This window comes from Somniosus microcephalus, chromosome 3 (genome assembly GCF_052327205.1).
Source record: "Somniosus microcephalus isolate GS21.2 chromosome 3, FLI_Smic_1.0, whole genome shotgun sequence".
Classification (NCBI taxonomy): Eukaryota; Metazoa; Chordata; class Chondrichthyes; order Squaliformes; family Somniosidae; genus Somniosus; species Somniosus microcephalus.
The window spans coordinates 51,068,401-51,086,787 of NC_140989.1; the positions used below are offsets into that span (position 1 = coordinate 51,068,401).

Sequence of the window (18,387 nt, forward strand, 5' to 3'; positions counted from 1 at the left end):
CGCTCTGAGAAGCGCTGCGCACGTTCACGGGCCTTCTCCATGTCTTCAGGCGCTATTTGGGTCCAGCAGCAGTGTTCAGGCCTAGCTGGAGGGCTCCACTATCCAGGGCGTGGCAGCAGACACAGTCGACCCTTCCCCCTTAAGAGCTGGCCGGCGCCAGGGTGTCTGCTGTCAATCACGAGATGGCCGCACCTGCGCTGTGCCCGGCCTCGGCGCTATTGATCACCACCTCCGGCTTAGCGCCCAAAGAGAGGCGTCCAGCAGCAGTTTTAGCGCTCGCCCGAACTCCTAGGGCGAAGCTAATGAATATCGGAGAAGTGGCATCGATTTGGCGGCGGCCACAAACTTTAGCGGACGCCCCACTTTAGCGCCCCAAAAGTGGCGTCAATGAATTTCTAGGCCTATATTTCTTACAGAAGAGTTTTTTTTTTAAATCAACGTTCTTCCCCCTTTTTTCTCTCTAATTGCTCCTGGTCTCCCATGATGTCTCCTTCCAGGATTGCCATGAAGCTGGGAAAGTGGGGAAGCAACTGGGGCCAAGAGGGAGCGTTGAGGAAACATAGCTGTGGTTTCTGTCCATGTACTGTCCGACTCCCCATTTCCCAAGCAGCTACAGTCCAGCAGTAGATTTAAGAAGCTTCATGACTAAATGTATCTCTTATTTTGACCCTTGAGATTGATTGGAAAAAAACACAAACCTAGACGGATCAAGGAATCAAAAAAGTTGCAAGAAATGAGGGCACTATACAATTACACTTAATAATAATGATAAAATGACATATATCTACTTTAAATGATGGCAATTATATGTTTATACTGTTATTTTTAGTGCACTGTTTTCGCTGGTATAATTGCTACTGTGTTATAATCAGCCTAAACTATATTTGAATCAAAATAAATGACACATTCTTCCAATGAATGACAACTCTGCCCTTACAATAGAAAACAAACAGCACCACTGGCACTGTGGGCAAAACTAAATGCCCATAAAAATTAAGTTGCCTGATTTTCTGGTTTCAACCTCTTACCTTGTGAAATTGGAGAAACTGCAAGGTCAAAAGTGGCTACAAAACCTAATTTTGTGTATCCCAGCAACCAGTATTGTAGATACAACCAGTATTGTAAATTGAGACTTAGATAAATAAGCTTCTCTTTTGCTGTCTGTAATAAATGCATTTATTACAGAGCTCACCTCCCCGATCATAACCACAATATACTAACGTTGTTTTAGCTTGGATTCTGGGAGTCCAAAGTCTGCGAACTGCCAACCTAGCATTTATATCCTTAACTCCCTTATTCCCGTAGCAGCCTCATGGCCCCAGCTTTTTATGGTCCTTTGAGTTTGCTGCTGGGATAAGGAAGCTGGATTTTGTAGTGTAAATGCCAGGAGCCAGCCTTTCAAAATACTGGCTAGAACAACTGCAATATAGCAGCAGCATACAATAGGATATCTGATACCCATTATTACATCATATTGAGAAAACCAGGCCCGTGTTACTGAATGAGATTAAAAAGAAACAACAACAAATATACTGGACATCTGAAATAAAACCTAGAAAGCACCGAACATGCACAGTGGGTTGGTTTGCAGTTTGGGTGACTCTTCATCAGAACTACCTCCCTTTAGTTTATTTTGTTTCCATAAATTAGCTGATGCTTTCTACTACTGAGATTTACAGGAAGTCGGTCTAGTGATGGCGTGTAGGATGCTGAATCCTCTGTAACTGTAGCGTTTTCAGCAAATTTGACACACTAATTCAATAAATCTACTCCATCGCTAAAACTTGCTCCAGGAAGCTCATTTTAAAAAAATGTTTGTGCCAAACACTTATCTCCTCGATAGCACTATAAAACCCAAGTCTGTTCAGAGCTTCAATAGTGTTCTTCTATCTTGTAAAGCTCTTCGAACACCCTTCTCGCACTCAGAGACAAGATAAGAAAAAACTGATCAGATGATAGGTAATCTTTCTCAAACACCTAGCCTGCAAACTCGCTCTCTGTCACAATCTTTATTGATTTTTCTTATTTTATCAATTCTACTATGGATGGTGCTCCTTGGTCTATACCTCTGCTGTTCCTCCTAGGTTCCAAATCAATCCATCCTATATCTTTTCCTCCTCCCTCCATCCTCACTGTAGTTGAAATCCAGATTCACTGCACCTTCCCCTACAGTAATTCATTATTTCCCTGGACCTTAAAACGATACAACTCCTTACCTCCCTAAGTCTTTTCCTTTGTCCTTCTCAACCCGTCTACAGCCTTTGACACAGTTGACCACTCCATCCTCCTCCAACGCCTCTCCACCATCGTCCAGTTAGGTGGGACTGCACTCGCCTGGTTCCATTCATATCTATCTAATCGTAGCCAGAAAATCACCTGAAATGGCTTCTCTTCCCACTCCCACATCGTTACCTCTGGGGTCCCCCAAGGATCTATCCTTGGCCCCCTCCTATTTCTCATCTATATGCTGCCCCTTGGCGACATCATCCGAAAACACGGCGTCAGTTTCCACATGTACGCTGACAACACTCAACTCTACCTCACCACCACTTCTCTCGACCCCTCCACGGTCTCTAAATTGACACACTGCTTGTCCGACATCCAGCACTGGATGAGCAGAAATTTTCTCTCATTAAATATTGGGAAAACCGAAGCCATTGCCTTCGAGCCCAGCCACAAACTCCATTCCCTAGACATGGACTCCATCCCTCTCCCTAGCATCTGCCTGATGCTGAATCAGACTGTTCACAATCTTGGTGTCATATTTGACCGCGGGATGACCTTCCAACCACATATCCGTGGCATAACTAAGACCGTCTATTTCCACCTCCATAACATTGCCTGTCTCTGCCCCTGCCTCAGCTCATTGGCTGCTGAAACCCTTATCCATGCCTTTGTTACCTCTAGACTGGACTATTCCAACGCACTCCTGGTTGGCCTCCCACATTCTACCCTACGTAAACTTGTCATCCAAAACTCGGCTGCCTGTGTCCTAACTCGCACCAAGTTCCATTCACCCATCACCCCTGTGCTCGCTGGCCTACAATGGCTCTCGGTTAAGCAACGCCTTGATTTCTAAATTTTCATTCTTGTTTTCAAATCTCTCCATGGCCTCGCCCCTTCCTATCTCTGTAATCTCCTTCAGCCCCACAACCCCCACCCCCCGAGATATCTGTGCTCCTCAAATTCTGCCCTCTTGAGCATCCCTGATGATAATCGCTCAACCATTGGTGGCCGTGCCTTCAACTGCCTAGGCCCCAAGCTCTGGAATTCCCTCCCTAAACACCTCTGCCTCTCTACCTCGCTTTCCTCCATTAAGATGCTCTTTAAAACCTACCTCATTGACCAAGCTTTAGGTCATCTGCCCTAATTTCTTACGTGGCTCGGTGTCAATTTTTTGTTTTATAACACTCCTGTGAAGCGCCTTGGGACGCTTTACTTCATTAAAGGCACTATATAAATACAAGTTGTTGTTGTATAATCTAGAGACTTTAAAAACCCAAGCTTGATGTCACCAATCACTAGTTTTCAAATCATCATATATTCTCTTTTAATCTCCTCAACTCTATTGGATTAGGGAACTTTACCTCTTAATCTAGATGTCATGAAAAATGCACATAACCAGTCTGTGTGCGCCAGCAATGCAACATCTAGACATCATAATAACGTTTAATAAGGTTACTTTTGACCAGGAACAAAATCATTAACATATATTTGGAAAACACCGTAGGGCTAATTCCTTGATCCTGTGCTTCCAGTGGGAAGCCATGCTCACAGGAAGTGCGGATCGGAGAATCAGGTCTACTATTGCTGACCTGCACGCTTTGGACTGTGGTTTCCCTGTTCTGAGTAATTGAATTAACCCACGTATTTTCAGTGAAAAGCCAATTTGTTCCATTTAAAAAAAAAAATCTTGAGTGAATACATAGGGGGAAATATTGAGTCGCGCCCCCCTTTGGGGCGCTAACTTCGCTACTTTTAGCGCCCTGAAAAAATTAGCACCCCCACGGCCAAAATTCATCAGTAGTGCCCTCTTAGGGTGCTAACGGGAGGCACAAAGCAACCGAACTTTTCCCCCATAGAATTTTACTGCACAGAAACAGGACATTCGGCCCAACAGGTCTATGCCGCTCCATCCATAGTAGCATTGATAAAATAAGAAAAATCGTTTTTTCATGCACTACACGAGGCTCCTCCCACGCTATATATAAATTACTTCAAAAGACACTTATCTATAAAAAGGTCATTTAGCAGGTCAAAACATTGTCCAAAGTCAGTCTTTTGAAGGCGGTTTCATGATGTCCAAATACAGTGTCAAGGCCACCTGTGGGCTGGTTATATTAGTCAGGAGAAATATATCGACTAATAGGTTTGTTATGTGAGCCTTCACTGACCTACTAACTGGAAGGATCAGCTAATTTATTGAAACAAATTAAACGGAGGCGAGTCAGGTAAGTAAAATGACCGTACAGCATATAGATGGGCAGCAGGCCCATAAAAGTTATCTGCAGCAGTTTCTCCTCTGTCTCCTTCCAAGTTTTACCTGATGATTTTTACACAGCTGAATATAGAGGGTTTAAAAAGTTGTAATTCAGCTCAGGAGGCCTTAAAGCTGAACAACTTTGGTGTCTACTCATTCCTTTTGAAGGAAGCAATAATTTCTTTTAATACCACAATCAATGATATAAAAACATTAAAAATTAAAACAGAAAATGCTAGAAATTTATATCAGTCAAAAACTGAGAGAGAGCATTAGTATAAGGTTCTGATGAAGGGTTTTAGTTTTGATGAGGGATCCTATCCAAAACAATTAACCTACCCAGATGCTGACTGACCTGCTGTGAATTTGTGTAATTTCTTGCTTCTATTTCAGTTTTCCAGCATTCATAGTTGATCCCCACTAAGGTACAGTCCCCGATAGCACACCCACTTAGTCATTTTCGATGTTTGATTTACGATTTTAAAAACTGTTTATATGGTAAAATGTTGTTATCAACAAGTAACTAACAAATGTAACCCTTGCCAAAGTAGAATGACACAGATGACATTGTGAAAGTGCAAGAGCTGTCTATGAAGAAAACACAAGAACCTACTTCGAAAGGGTGGTATGCCAGTTCTAAAATATCCTACAAGGATGCAATGGGTTGCCCCGGAATTTCAACATAAAACAAATAAGAAAACTGACGCAAATCTAGGGAGCTGGGGCCTCTTGTAGTGGCTTTATCGCTCCCCTCGCTCAGGGGATTTGGGGGTTCAGGTTCACAAGACATTAAAAGCAGCACCTCAAGTTAAAAAGCTAATGGAATACTGGGTTGTATGCCCAGAGGTTCAGAATATAAAAGCTGAGATGTAATGGTGAATCTATATAGAACCTTATTAAGACCACAATTGGAGTAGTGTGTGCAGTTTTGGGCTCTATATTATAGGAAGGATATTGGGCAATAGAGAGGGTACACAGCACAGATTCACTCGGATGCTGCCTGGTATGAGGAAATACAGATACAAAGACGACCTGAACAATTCTCATTAGAACAGAGGAGGAGAAGCTGTTTTTAGAACATAAGAACATAAGAAATAGGAGCAGGAGTAGGCCATTCGGCCCTGCTCCGCCATTCATTAAGATCATGGCTGATCTTCTACCTCATCTCCACTTTCCTGCACTATCCCCATATCCCTTGATTCCCTTATTATTCAAAAATCTATTGATCTCTGCCTTGAATATACTCAACGACTGAGCATCCACAGCCCTCTAGGGTAGAGAATTCCAAAGATTCACCACCCGCTGAGTGAAGAAATTTTTCCTCATCTCAGTCCTAAACGGCCAACCCCTTATTCTGAGACTGTTACCCCTGGTTCTAGACTCCCCAGCCAGGGGAAACATCCTCCCTGCATCTACCCTGTCAAGCCCCTTAAGAATTTTGTATGTTTCAATGAGATCACCTCTCATTCTTCTAAACTCCAGAGAATGGTAGGCTTAGTCTACTCAATCTGTCCTCATAGGACAATACCCCCATCCCAGGAATCAGTCTGGTGAATTTTCGTTGCACTCCCTCTATGGCAAGTATATCCTTCCTTAGGTAAGGAGACCAAAACTGTACACAATACTCCAGGTGTGGTCTCACCAGGGCCCTATATAATTGCAGTAAGACATCTTTACTCTTATACTCAAATCCTCTTGTAATAAAGGCCAACATACCATTTGCTTTCCTAATTGCTTGCTGTACCTGCATGTTCACTTTCAGTGATTCGTGTACAAGGACATCTGAACACCAACATTTCCCAATCTCTCACCATTTAAAAAATACTCTACTCTTCCAGTTTTCCTACCAAAGTGGATAACTTCACATTTCTCCACATTATATTTCATTTGCCATATTCTTGCCCACTCGCTTAACCTGTCTATATTGACTTGCAGCCTCTTTGCATCCTCCTCAACTTACATTCCCACCTAGCTTTGTATCAGTAACAAACTTGGATATATTACATTTGGTCCCCTCATCCAAATCATTGATGTAGATTGTGAATAGCTGAGGCCCAAGCACTGATCCTTGCGGTACCCCACTAGTTACAGCCTGCCAACCCGAAAATTACCCATTTATTTCTACTCTGTTTTCTGTCCATTAACCAATCCTCAATCCATGCTAGTATATAACCCCCAATCCCATGAGCCCCAATTTTGTTTAATAACCCCTTGTGTGGCACCTTATCGAATGCCTTCTGAAAATCCAAATACGCCACATCCACTGGCTCCCTTTATCTATCCTGCTAGTTACAACCCTCTAAAAAACTAATAGATTTGTCAACCACGATTTCCCTTTCATAAATCCGCGTTGACTCTGCCCAATCCTATTATTACTTTCTAAGTGCCCTGTTACCATCTCCTTAATAATAGATCCTAGCAGTTTCCCTACTACTGCTTCAAGAACAGTTTTGTTAGAACAGAGAAGATTATGGGGTGATTTGATAGAAGTGTTTAAAATTATGAAGGAATTGGACAGAGTAGATCAAAACAGACTGTTTCCAGTAGTTGAGGGGTCTAGACAGATACAGTACAAGATTCAATGCAAGAGATTTAGGACAAACAGCAGAAGACATTTTTCTACACAGAGGGTTTTGACAGCTGTAGAATGCACAACCAGAGTTAGTGATTAAAGCAGAGACCTTAACAACATTTAATAATAAGTTATATATGTGGTTGAGGGAAAAGGGAATTAAGGGATACGAGAATAGAGCGGGCACCCGGGATTGGCCGACTGTTCATGTGGCGGAAAAACACCAACACAGACTGATTGGGCCAAATGGCCTGCTTCCGTTAAATGGCCATAAACAATCTTCCACGCTCTGACCCAGTCCAAGCGGAGGCTGGACGTACTTCCATTCGGATCACATCAAAGCATATGGTAACTGCTAACATCCAAATAAATTACTGAATTATTTAACCTCTGGTATTAAATCTAATTTGTTCAGTCACAGAAATTTGTGACTTGAGACTTAATTGGCATCTGCTGAGAGTTATTTGATTTTCATTGACCTAAATTAGTACATTGAGTGTATATCCTAATTGGCATCAGCATGCTATGTGCTAAATAAATTAGAGTTTGTTCATTTAACTGCCTAGCAGCTGTGGTACTAAACCCTACAGAGCAGAAAGGTCACAGATTCAATCCCAGGTCGGTGTTGTGTTTACTTATCTCAGCCGAGCCAGTTGGGGGGAATGCGAATATCGACCTCAGTGTCTGTCCCTGGCCTAGGGAGGGAGAAAAAAAAAATTGGACAGGGCTCCATGCTTGATCACTATCCTGTCGGCTTGGCTGGAGGTTGCATGTATGTGGATATCGGGAAAGAACATGATTGGTCACGGCTCTGATGCTTCTCCCTCAGCTTGCCACAGTTACAGGGTATCAAAGGACTTCTGGCACATAGAAACATAGAAGATAGGAGCAGGAGTAGGCCATTCGGCCCTTTGAGCCTGCTCCGCCATTCAATGTGATCATGGCTGATCATCCAAATTCAGTACCCTGTCCCTGCCTTTTCCCCATATCCCTTGATCCCTTTAGCCTCAAGAAATATATCCAACTCTTTCTTGAATATATTTAATGAACTAACCTCCACCGCCCTCTGTGGCAGAGAATTCCACAGGTTCACCACTCTCTGGGTGAAGAAATTCCTCCTCATTTCTGTCCTAAATGGCTTACCCCTTATCCTTAGACGATGACCCCTGGTTCTGGACTCCCCGGCCATCAGATACATCCTGCATCTAGTCTGTCCAGACCAGACAGAATTTTATAGGTTTCGATGAGATCCCCTCTCAATCTTCTAAACTCCAGTGAGTATAAGCCCAATCGACACAATCTCTCCTCATACGTCATTCCTGCCATCCCAGGTATCGGCCTGGTGAATCTTCGCTGCACTCCCTCCATGGCAAGAACGTCCTTCCTCAGGTAAGGTGACCAAAACTGCACACAATACTCAAGGTGCGGTCTCACCAAGGCCCTGTACAACTGTAGCAAGACATCCTTGTTCCTGTACTCGAACCCTCTTGCTACGAAGGCCAACATACCATTTGCCTTTTTAACCGCCTGCTGCACCTGCATGCTTACCTTCAGCGACTGGTGCACAAGGACCCCCAGGTCTCTTTGCACTTCCCCTTCTCCCAATCTATTGCCATTCAAATAATAATCTGCCTTCCTGTTTTTGCCACCAAAGTGGATAACCTCACATTTATCCACATTATAGTGCATTTGCCATGTTTCTGCCCAATCACCCAACCTGTCCAAATCGTATTGGAGTTTCCCGACATCCTCCTCGCAGCTTACCCTCCCGCCCAGCTTTGTGTCGTCTGCAAATTTGGAGATATTACATCCAATTCCCTTGTCCAGATCATTAATATATAGTGAACAGCTGGGGTCCTAGGACCGATCCTTGCGGTACCCCACTAGTCACTGCCTGCCACTCGGAAAACGACCCGTTTATTCCAACTCTTTGCTTTCTGTCCGCCAACCAGTTCTCCATCCAAGTCAATACCTTGCCCCCAATCCCATGTGCCTTAATTTTGCACGCTAATCTCTTGTGTGGGGGGTGGGGTGAAGAGAACAGATTTCATTTCTTGCATCATCAAACAGTTCAATTGAAAACAACTCACCAAGTGCTCCATGATCTTTGTACTTCTTGGATTCATGGTAAGAGCCTCACTATAAAAGTGCTTGGCTCCATTCAAGTTGCCTTTCACCTCTGCCAACCTCCCATGCATAAACATTACGTCATGCGACACAGAAAAAAGGCTGGCTGCCTCTTGGATGCAGAAGGAGGCTTCTTTGGTTCTTTGTCGTTCGATAAAAAGTTCAGCTAGTTTAAAAAAAAACAAATGATTATTCAAAACATTGTTGATTATTCAAATTCCCTAAAAGAAAAATGCACTCAAAGCAGAAAAAGGACTGGGGTTTTCATCTGAAATGCTAGTTGTGTTCGGGTTTCCCAGTGGTGCATTGCATTGGTGAACTAATACTAGGTAGAAAATTGTACAGTTGTAGAATGCAGGTTCGCATTCATCACACTCAGATCCAGCATGATTTCAGCCGAGGACTTTGGAGAGGACAGGAAGGTTGGAAATGGGATAGTAGGATTTTTTTGAGGAAGGGGCTGATTAAGGTGGTTTTGAAAGGGAGGAGAACAGTGCCCGGAAAGGGAACAATTGGCAATGTCAGTAAGTGAAGTTAGGTGGTCAGGACTTCCTGGAATGGGACTTGAACCCACCACCTTCTGACTCAGAGGTGAGAATGCTAACATTGAGCCATAGCTGACATGGCTAAGGGCTCAAATTTGCTTCCCCCCCCCATTCTCTTTTTCCCCCCTGTTCAGGTCACTAACTCTTGCTGGGTATAGTATAGTACTGTGGGTGTAAAGACACTCCACTACAGGGGACCAAACTTTTATAAGGTAATGGCAGTAAGATCTGAAAACTATAGGCAATTGCCACGTGATCAATCGTCACATGATCAATCAATCCTCCAGGAATATGTCCAACCATAGTTGGCAACCTTCGGTGAAAGCAATAAATAGATTTCTATTCAACCAGAGAATTTTAGTATTATGGAATGAGTTGCAATTTCCAATCCAACAAGATTTCATTTCAAATGGTTATTTCCTAGTTTAAAGGTGGTTCTGGAAACTGTTTATCTGGGTATTCTATCAATGTGACATTTTGGATGAGGCCCTGCTCATTTGTTATTCTAATGTCTTCAGCTGGAAGTGAAGAACTAAACCTGCAGTAAATTAAGGAAAATATTGAAAAGAGCTGTCAAAGTCAATGAGCAATTTTCTGTAAATTTACAATTTTGTCCTCATTTACTCTTCTGTGTTCCTGCTTGTGTGATAGCTTCCGTTCAGCTGGGAAGGTGGAGAATAGTTTGTAAACTGGTGCACAGTTTCCAATCCTAATGTTCATTTTACCCAGGAGCCCAACAGTACTACACACTCTGCAAGTGTCGCTGGCTCATTGGTGTTCCAGGCAAAGAACTTGCACCATGAAAAGGAAGTGTCGTGATTGCAGCGGAACAGACAGTCCCATTCAATTTGTTTACCTATCTTCTTATCGAGAAGAGCTCAGTTGGAGGCAATTTTCTTTCCCATCCTCCAGCCCCATCTCAACACTGAAGTGAGGACCAGCAGTTTAACACAACGACATGACTGAACACTTCCACACAGGTGTGAAGCACGAGGCCTCCTTAATTTGCTCTTCTGTACCAACATGACATTTGCATTCTCCGTGCTCGATCCTTAAAGGCTTGTCTGAGTTATATGGCCAAATTAATGCAAGCGAGTGTCAAATCTCGAGTGCAGCTTGTGTGCTGTTTGGTGCCTTTCAGGCCACTGGGAGCTGTATTGAGACCGAGCCCAATTTCCTTTCACTTTAAATCTTCAAAACCCAACAGAAAAGAAAGACCTTTATGCCGCATGTCTGGGCTAGATATAATCCACAGTCACAAAGCTGAAAAGATTATATTCTAGCCCACTACACCTAGAAGCCCTCAGTTGCCTTTATTTTCACAGAGGTAGTTCATTTAGAAATAACTGCATCTCATTAACATTCATTAAATATCAGCCAAAGACATACACCTGTGCCTTAACATTTTTTTAAATCAATTTGAAAAAAAGCTTTCTTTTAATCTACAACTTCATGACATTAATCTACAACTTCATGACATTTCTCTCTATGGTGGCACACATTAGTCATCCAACATCATAATGCCTCTAAATACAGTGCACTATGTTCTTCTCTCCTGAGTCCATGGTCGCTGCCAAGCACTGTACTTCTTGAACAATCTGGCTGCTTACCAAATATGGTCATCGATAGAGGCTGCAGTAATGTGCCTTTGAAAATGCTTTGTTTTGCACCATATACATTGTCCAGGATCATACAAGGTTACCTCTCGTAATAAAGACAAGAATACTTTATACAGGATTTGAAAAGGGGACAAGGAAGTGGGATTTGATATACTGTACTATCGATGAGCCTTCATCTGAAGTCGCTATTTAACCCTCTCTAGTCCAGCCCTGGCAAACCAGACATTGTAAACACTAGAATTGTTTAATCAGCTCCCTTTAGTGAAGAAGATTGGAAGCAAACACCTTTAGAAATGTATGGATGTCAATAATGCTGCAGATTTCCCCTACCCCTGAATTTTCTTTCATAGAAACATAGAAGATAGGAGCAGGAGTAGGCCATTCGGCCCCTCGAGCCTGTTCTGCCATTTAATGAGATCATGGCTGATCATCCAAATTCAGTACCCTGTCCCTGCTTTCTCCCCATATCCCTTGATCCCTTTAGCCTTAAGAAATATATCTAACTCCTTCTTGAATATATTTAATGAATTGGCCTCAACTGCCTTCTGTGGTAGAGAATTCCACAGGTTCACCACTCTCTGGGTGAAGAAATTCCTCCTCATCTCAGTCCTAAATGGCTTACCCCTTATCCTTAGACTGTGGCCCCTGGTTCTGGACTCCCCCGCCATCGGGAACATCCTTCCTGCATCTAGTCTGTCTAGTCCTGTTAGAATTTTATAAGTTTCAATGAGATCCCCTCTCATTCTTCTAAACTCTAGCGAATATAAGCCTAATCGACCCAATCTCTCCTCATACGTAATTCCTGCCACCCCAGGTATCAGTCTGGTGAATCTTCGCTGCACTCCCTCCATGGCAAGGACATCCTTCCTCTGATAAGGTGACCAAAACTGCACACAATACTCAAGGTGTGGTCTCACCAAGGCCCTGTACAACTGCAGCAAGACATCCTTGTTCCTGTACTTGAATCCTCTCGCTACGAAGGCCAACATACCATTTGCCTTCTTAACCGCCTGCTGCACCTGCATGCTTACCTTCAGCGACAGGTGCACAAGGACACCCAGGTCTCGTTGCACTTCCCCTTTTCCCAATCTATTGCCATTCAGATAATAATCTGTCTTCCTGTTTTTGCCACTGAAGTGGATAACCTCACATTTATCCACATTATACTGCATTTGCCATGCATCTGCCCAATCACCCAACCTGTCCAAATCGTACTGGAGTTTCTCGGCATCCTCCTCACAGCACACACGCCCACCCAGCTTTGTGTCGTCTGCAAACTTGGAGATATTACATCTAGTTCCCTCGTGTAGATCATTTATATATATTGTGAATAGCTGGGGCCCTGGCACCGATCCCTGCAGTACCCCACTCGTCACTGCCTGCCACTCGGAAAAAGACCTGTTTATTCCAACTCTTTGCTTCCTGTCTGCCAACCAGTTCTCTATCCAAGTCAGTACCTTACCCCCAATCCCATGTGCCTTAACTTTACACGCTAATCTCTTATGCGAGACCTTATCGAAAGCCTTCTGAAAGTCCAAATACACCACATCCACTGGTTCTCCCTTATCTATTCTGCCAGTTACATCCTCAAAAAATTCCAGTAGATTAGTCAAGCACGATTTACCTTTTGTAAATCCATGTTGACTTTGTCTGATCCTGTCACTGTTTTCCAAGTGCTCTGCTATTACATCTTTTATAATGGACTCTAGCATTTTCCCCACTATCGATGTCAGGCTTACTGGTCTATAATTCCCCGTTTTCTCTCTACCACCTTTTTTAAATAGTGGGGTTACATTAGCTGTCCTCCAATCCATGGGTACTGTTCCAGAGTCTATCGAATTCTCCCAAATAAGCTGACATTTGCTGGGTACAGCTCCATGGGTGCCGCCAACCCTCCACTACTTTGTCCAAGTCGTTATCTTTTGTGTGTGAGCTCAGGAAGCGTGTACTAGCAGGCTATTTGACTTTGGAGGAGAGCATCACAACCAACAATAATGCCATCTTCAGTGGATATCCACACACACAGGATATTTTTTTGCAAGGGCCACTGGATAGAAATCTGACAGATTTCATCCCTCTCTTCCTATAACCATGTGGGCTTAGATCAGCTAATCTGCTCAGAAGAGGGATTGAACCCGAGGCAATCCAAGGCTGTATGATTCAGCTATTCACTGTGCAGTGCCTTAACCAATGTTACATAGATTTTTTTTTTTTTAAATAGTGAATGCCATCTGGCATTACAGCAAGTGACTACTGGGTACTTACTGCACAAATTCACAACTGGGTTGGATCCAGTCAGATGCATGCATTGTACAAACATGCTGTTATAATGGGCAGTGTATGGTGTTATCCAGAGCTCCAGAAACTGCAACTCATCCATCATTCTTACACCCACATCTATTCCCCGACTTAGGACCCACTCATTCATCATTCACGTCTTTGCCGACTTCTACTGGCTTCCCATTCTCCAGCGCACTGATTTCAAAATTCTTGTCTTCGTTTATCAATCTCCCCAAGGCCTCTGCACCCTACCTGCCCAGTAAATGACTAGTGACATTGGAGTCTGCTAAGAATGGCCATGAGGTTCACATCCATTTTATATTGAATATTCTGGAGTTTGGAACAGACTGATCTGATGGATGTGTAGATTTCAGTAGCACTGGGGAGGGGGGAATATTAACCTAAAAAAACAGGTGGGTTGGGGGCGTGAGGGTAGTTAAAGTGTTAAAAATCAGAATCCCGACCTGAACACACTCACTTGGGTTTTAACGGAGGCGGGATGGTGAGCGGGTTGCCTATTTAAATATTACAACGAGGCTGGAAGCCATTTTGTGCTTAACTGTAGCTGGTCGGGTTTTGCACACTTCGTAAAACCCAGCAGTTACAGCAAGGTGAGGACTGCTGCATCCTGGAGGTAAGTGCCTTTACACCTACCTCCTGGATCCAGGGTTCCTGCGTAGCCCAGCCCCTGTGATTAGAGACCCCTCTCAACGAGGCCATCAATCGCCTTCCCGAACACACGCCCCACCACCCACCGACGATCCTCAGGCTGGCCCCGTTCCTCTCACCCCCACCCCCCCGACAATCCTCAGAGTGGCCCCAAAGCTTTCCTCCGACCGCCCCCTCTCCCGACACTTCCCTCCAACTGCCCCCTCTCCCGATACTCCGGCCCCGATCTACCCTCCACACCCTTCCCCCCAGATTCTCAGGAGTTCGGCCCTGATCCATTCTTCCCCCCCCCCCCCAATCCTCCTCCAGCCCCCGACCAGAGGATTCCCACGTTAATCAGGCCCTGCGGGAAACCTGTTCTCCCGGACTTCCCGACCGCCTCAGAGCCCCTGCGCCCCAACCCACCTTCCCCATTAAAATTCCGCCCACTGGCTCAGCTAAATCCTGAAACAAAATCCTGTGATTGAACATTGCTTAGGTCTGCCACCTACTGTAAGCCCACAGACAGTGCAGTGTGACTGGAAAAGCACCGAGACACACCCCCGAGTGAGACTGTTTCAGTCCACAGACTGTAGAAAGAGCTTTAACCAGATACACAGCCTGAAAGAAACATTGCACCATTCACAGCGAGGAGAAACCGTACACTGATCGTCCAACATGAAGAGACACAAGGACACCAGCACCATGGAGAAACCGTGTAAATATGGGGACTGTGGGAAGGGATTCAGTTCCCTGTCCCAGCTGGACGTTTATCGGAGCCATTCACCTGCTCCGTGTGTGGGAAAGGATTTGCTGTCTGGAGATACACCAGCTAGTTCACACTGGGAAGAGACCATTCAGTTGCTCTCACTGCAGGAAGAAGTTCAGGCAGTCATCCAAACTCACAGCACACCAGCGAGTTCACACTGGAGATAGACTGTTCGTCTGCTCCGTGTGTGGGAAGGGATTCACTCATTCATCCCACCATCTGAGACACCAGGCTGTTCACACTGAGGAGAGGCCATTCTCTTGCTCGCTGTGTGTGATGGGATTCATTACTTCACCCCAACTACCGACATACCAGTGTACACACACTGGGGAGGGGCCGTGTACCTGCCCCATGTGTGGGAAGGGATACATTTGTTCGTCCCACCTCACTGTTCACCAACTTGTTCACTCTGATAAGAGACTGTTTAAATGTTCTAAAAGGGAGAAGAGCTTTCAAAGCAAAGTGACCATTTACTACCAGGATATATGTATCCAAATAATTGCTACGCAACCAGGCCTACGTAACCGGAGTTTTCCCTGGGTCCATTCACGTGCGCATTTGGGCTGCCGCTCCGGACCCGAGCCCATCACTTTTATTTCCACTTTTTTTCTCCCCCTTTTTACTTCTCTTCTCTCCACCCCTCCTAGACCCCTCTCTCCACCCCTCCTAGACCCCTCTCTCCACCCCTCCTAGACCCCTCTCTCCACCCCTCCTAGACCCCTCTCTCCACCCCTCCGAGACCCCTCTCTCCACCCCTCCGAGACCCCTCTCTCCACCCCTCCTAGACCCCTCTCTCCACCCCTCCTAGACCCCTCTCTCCACCCCTCCTAGACCCCTCTCTCCACCCCTCCTAGACCCCTCTCTCTACCCCTCCTAGACCCCTCTCTCCACCCCTCCTAGACCCCTCTCTCCACCCCTCCTAGACCCCTCTCTCTACCCCTCCTAGACCCCTCTCTCCACCCCTCCTAGACCCCTCTCTCTACCCCTCCTAGACCCCTCTCTCTACCACAATTCACAATTCAAATCGCTTTATTGGCATGATAAGTTACATCTTATGTTGCCAAAGCATCAAAATACATTTATGGTTTAGCACATAAACGCAGTTCTATTCATACAGTGTATAAACAGGTATATCCCTGAGTGTATAAATATACATTCGCATTGTTTATATATATTCTTTTCTTAGTTTACTGGTTGTCCCTCTGTTCATGGCAAGCTGTAACATAGTGTGCCGCCAGTGTTACACAGCTTCTCTCCTCTCCCAGTAGGAATGGGAGTTTTTGGTTGTCATTCAGATTTCTGAAATCAGGGCATATTTGTGAGAATTTTTGGTAGAAATTCTCCCTGATGCCCTGATATTTTCCGCAGGCTGTGAGGAAGTGCATCTCTGTCTCCACTACTCCCTGACTGCAGTGAGAGCATATCCTGTCTTCTCTTGGCAGCCTGGTCTGCCTTTTTCGATCGCTAGGCTATGTTCGCTAAGTCTGTACCTTGTCAAGGTTCTTCTCAGTTTGTTATCCTTTACCATGGTCAGGTAATCAGCTATGTTGTATTGTCTGTTTAGGGCCAAGTAGCAATTGAGTTTGCTTTGGGTTTTTGTTGTTTCTGCCCAATATGTCAGATATTTTTCCTTTTGCTTAGCGACGATTGTGTTGGGTCGAATTCTTTGTGTTACCCTGTCACTGTCCTGGGGCTGGTTGTTGTTAGTATTGTTAGTAGTTACTTCACTGAGTCCCAGGACTAGTTGACTGAGGGTATTCTTCTTTATGGTCAGCTCTTGGCATTTCAGGGCGTCGTAGTGATAGCATTGGGGATTGCTCATTTGTAGGTGATTCCAAAATTTGGTGGCTCTTTTTTGGATAGTGATTATTAATGGATATTGGCCTAGTTCCGCCCTGCATGCATTGTTTACTGTTTTCCTTTGAGTCCGGAGGATACTTTTACAGAATTCTGCATGTAGGATCTCAATTGGGTGTTTGTCCCATTTTGTAAATTCTTGTTGAGTTAGCGGTCCCCATACCTCACTGCCATAGAGTGCAATTGGTTCAATTACTGATTTGAAAATTTTGAGCCAAATGCTAATTGGGATTTCTATTTGGATTGATTTGGATACCCCTCCTAGACCCCTCTCTCCACCCCTCCTAGACCCCTCTCTCCACCCCTCCTAGACCCCTCTCTCCACCCCTCCTAGACCCCTCTCTCCACCCCTCCTAGACCCCTCTCTCCACCCCTCCTAGACCCCTCTCTCTACCCCTCCTAGACCCCTCTCTCCACCCCTCCTAGACCCCTCTCTCCACCCCTCCTAGACCCCTCTCTCCACCCCTCCTAGACCCCTCTCTCCACCCCTCCTAGACCCCTCTCTCCACCCCTCCTAGACCCCTCTCTCCACCCCTCCTAGACCCCTCTCTCCACCCCTCCTAGACCCCTCTCTCCACCCCTCCTAGACCCCTCTCTCCACCCCTCCTAGACCCCTCTCTCCACCCCTCCTAGACCCCTCTCTCTACCCCTCCTAGACCCCTCTCTCTACCCCTCCTAGACCCCTCTCTCCACCCCTCCTAGACCCCTCTCTCCACCCCTCCTAGACCCCACTCTCCAGTCATCATGCCCCCCTTTCATTTCTCTCCTCTCGGGTACTCTGCCCTCCCAAATCCCTACCCCAACCCTTCAGCACTCCTCCACCTTCCTACTCTCCTGCCACCGTGACAGGCTTGACTCCCTCGGAAGAGCACCTGCTATTGCATCTTAATTTCCCACAACAATGATTCTTGTGGAGCTGCTGAGAGAAACTGACAATTTATTGCCAAATTTGACGTATTCGTGCGCTGTGGGACAAATGTCCACTAGGCAGTGGGTTAAGACCTGCAAAAACTCATTTTGCATGGGAGATGGATTTCATCCTATTAGATCTTAGAGCTGAAAGGGAAATGTGCTAGACCATGGAACCATAGAAACATATAAACATAGAAGATAGGAGCAGGAGTAGGCTATTCGGCCCCTCGAGCCTGCTCCGCCATTCAATGCGTTCATGGCTGATCATTCAAGTTCAGTACCCGGTCCCTGCTTTCTCCCCATACCCCTTGATCCCTTTAGCCTTAAGAAATATATTTAACTCCTTCTTGAATATATTTAATGAATTGGCCTCTACTGCCTTCTGTGGTAGAGAATTCCACAGGTTCACCACTCTCTGGGTGAAGCAATTCCTCCTCATTTCTGTCCTAAAAGGCCTACCCCTTATCCTTAGACTGTGACCCCTGGTTCTGGATTCCCCGACCATCGGGAACATCCTCCCTGCATCTAGTCTGTCCAGTCCTGCCAGAATTTTATAAGTTTCAATGAGATCCCCTCTC

The 18,387-nt window shown here is 45.1% G+C and overlaps 1 protein-coding gene across 1 annotated transcript in view; it reads right to left on the reverse strand.

The window, feature by feature from the left end:
• Positions 1-18,387, reverse strand: part of LOC147121052 (tetratricopeptide repeat protein 7A-like) — a 408,967-nt gene that overhangs the window by 87,113 nt on the left and 303,467 nt on the right. The window contains exon 19 of the mRNA XM_085980379.1: positions 9,143-9,345. Coding sequence (XP_085836505.1) covers positions 9,143-9,345 — 203 coding nt within the window. The remainder of the gene's footprint in view (positions 1-9,142; positions 9,346-18,387) is intronic.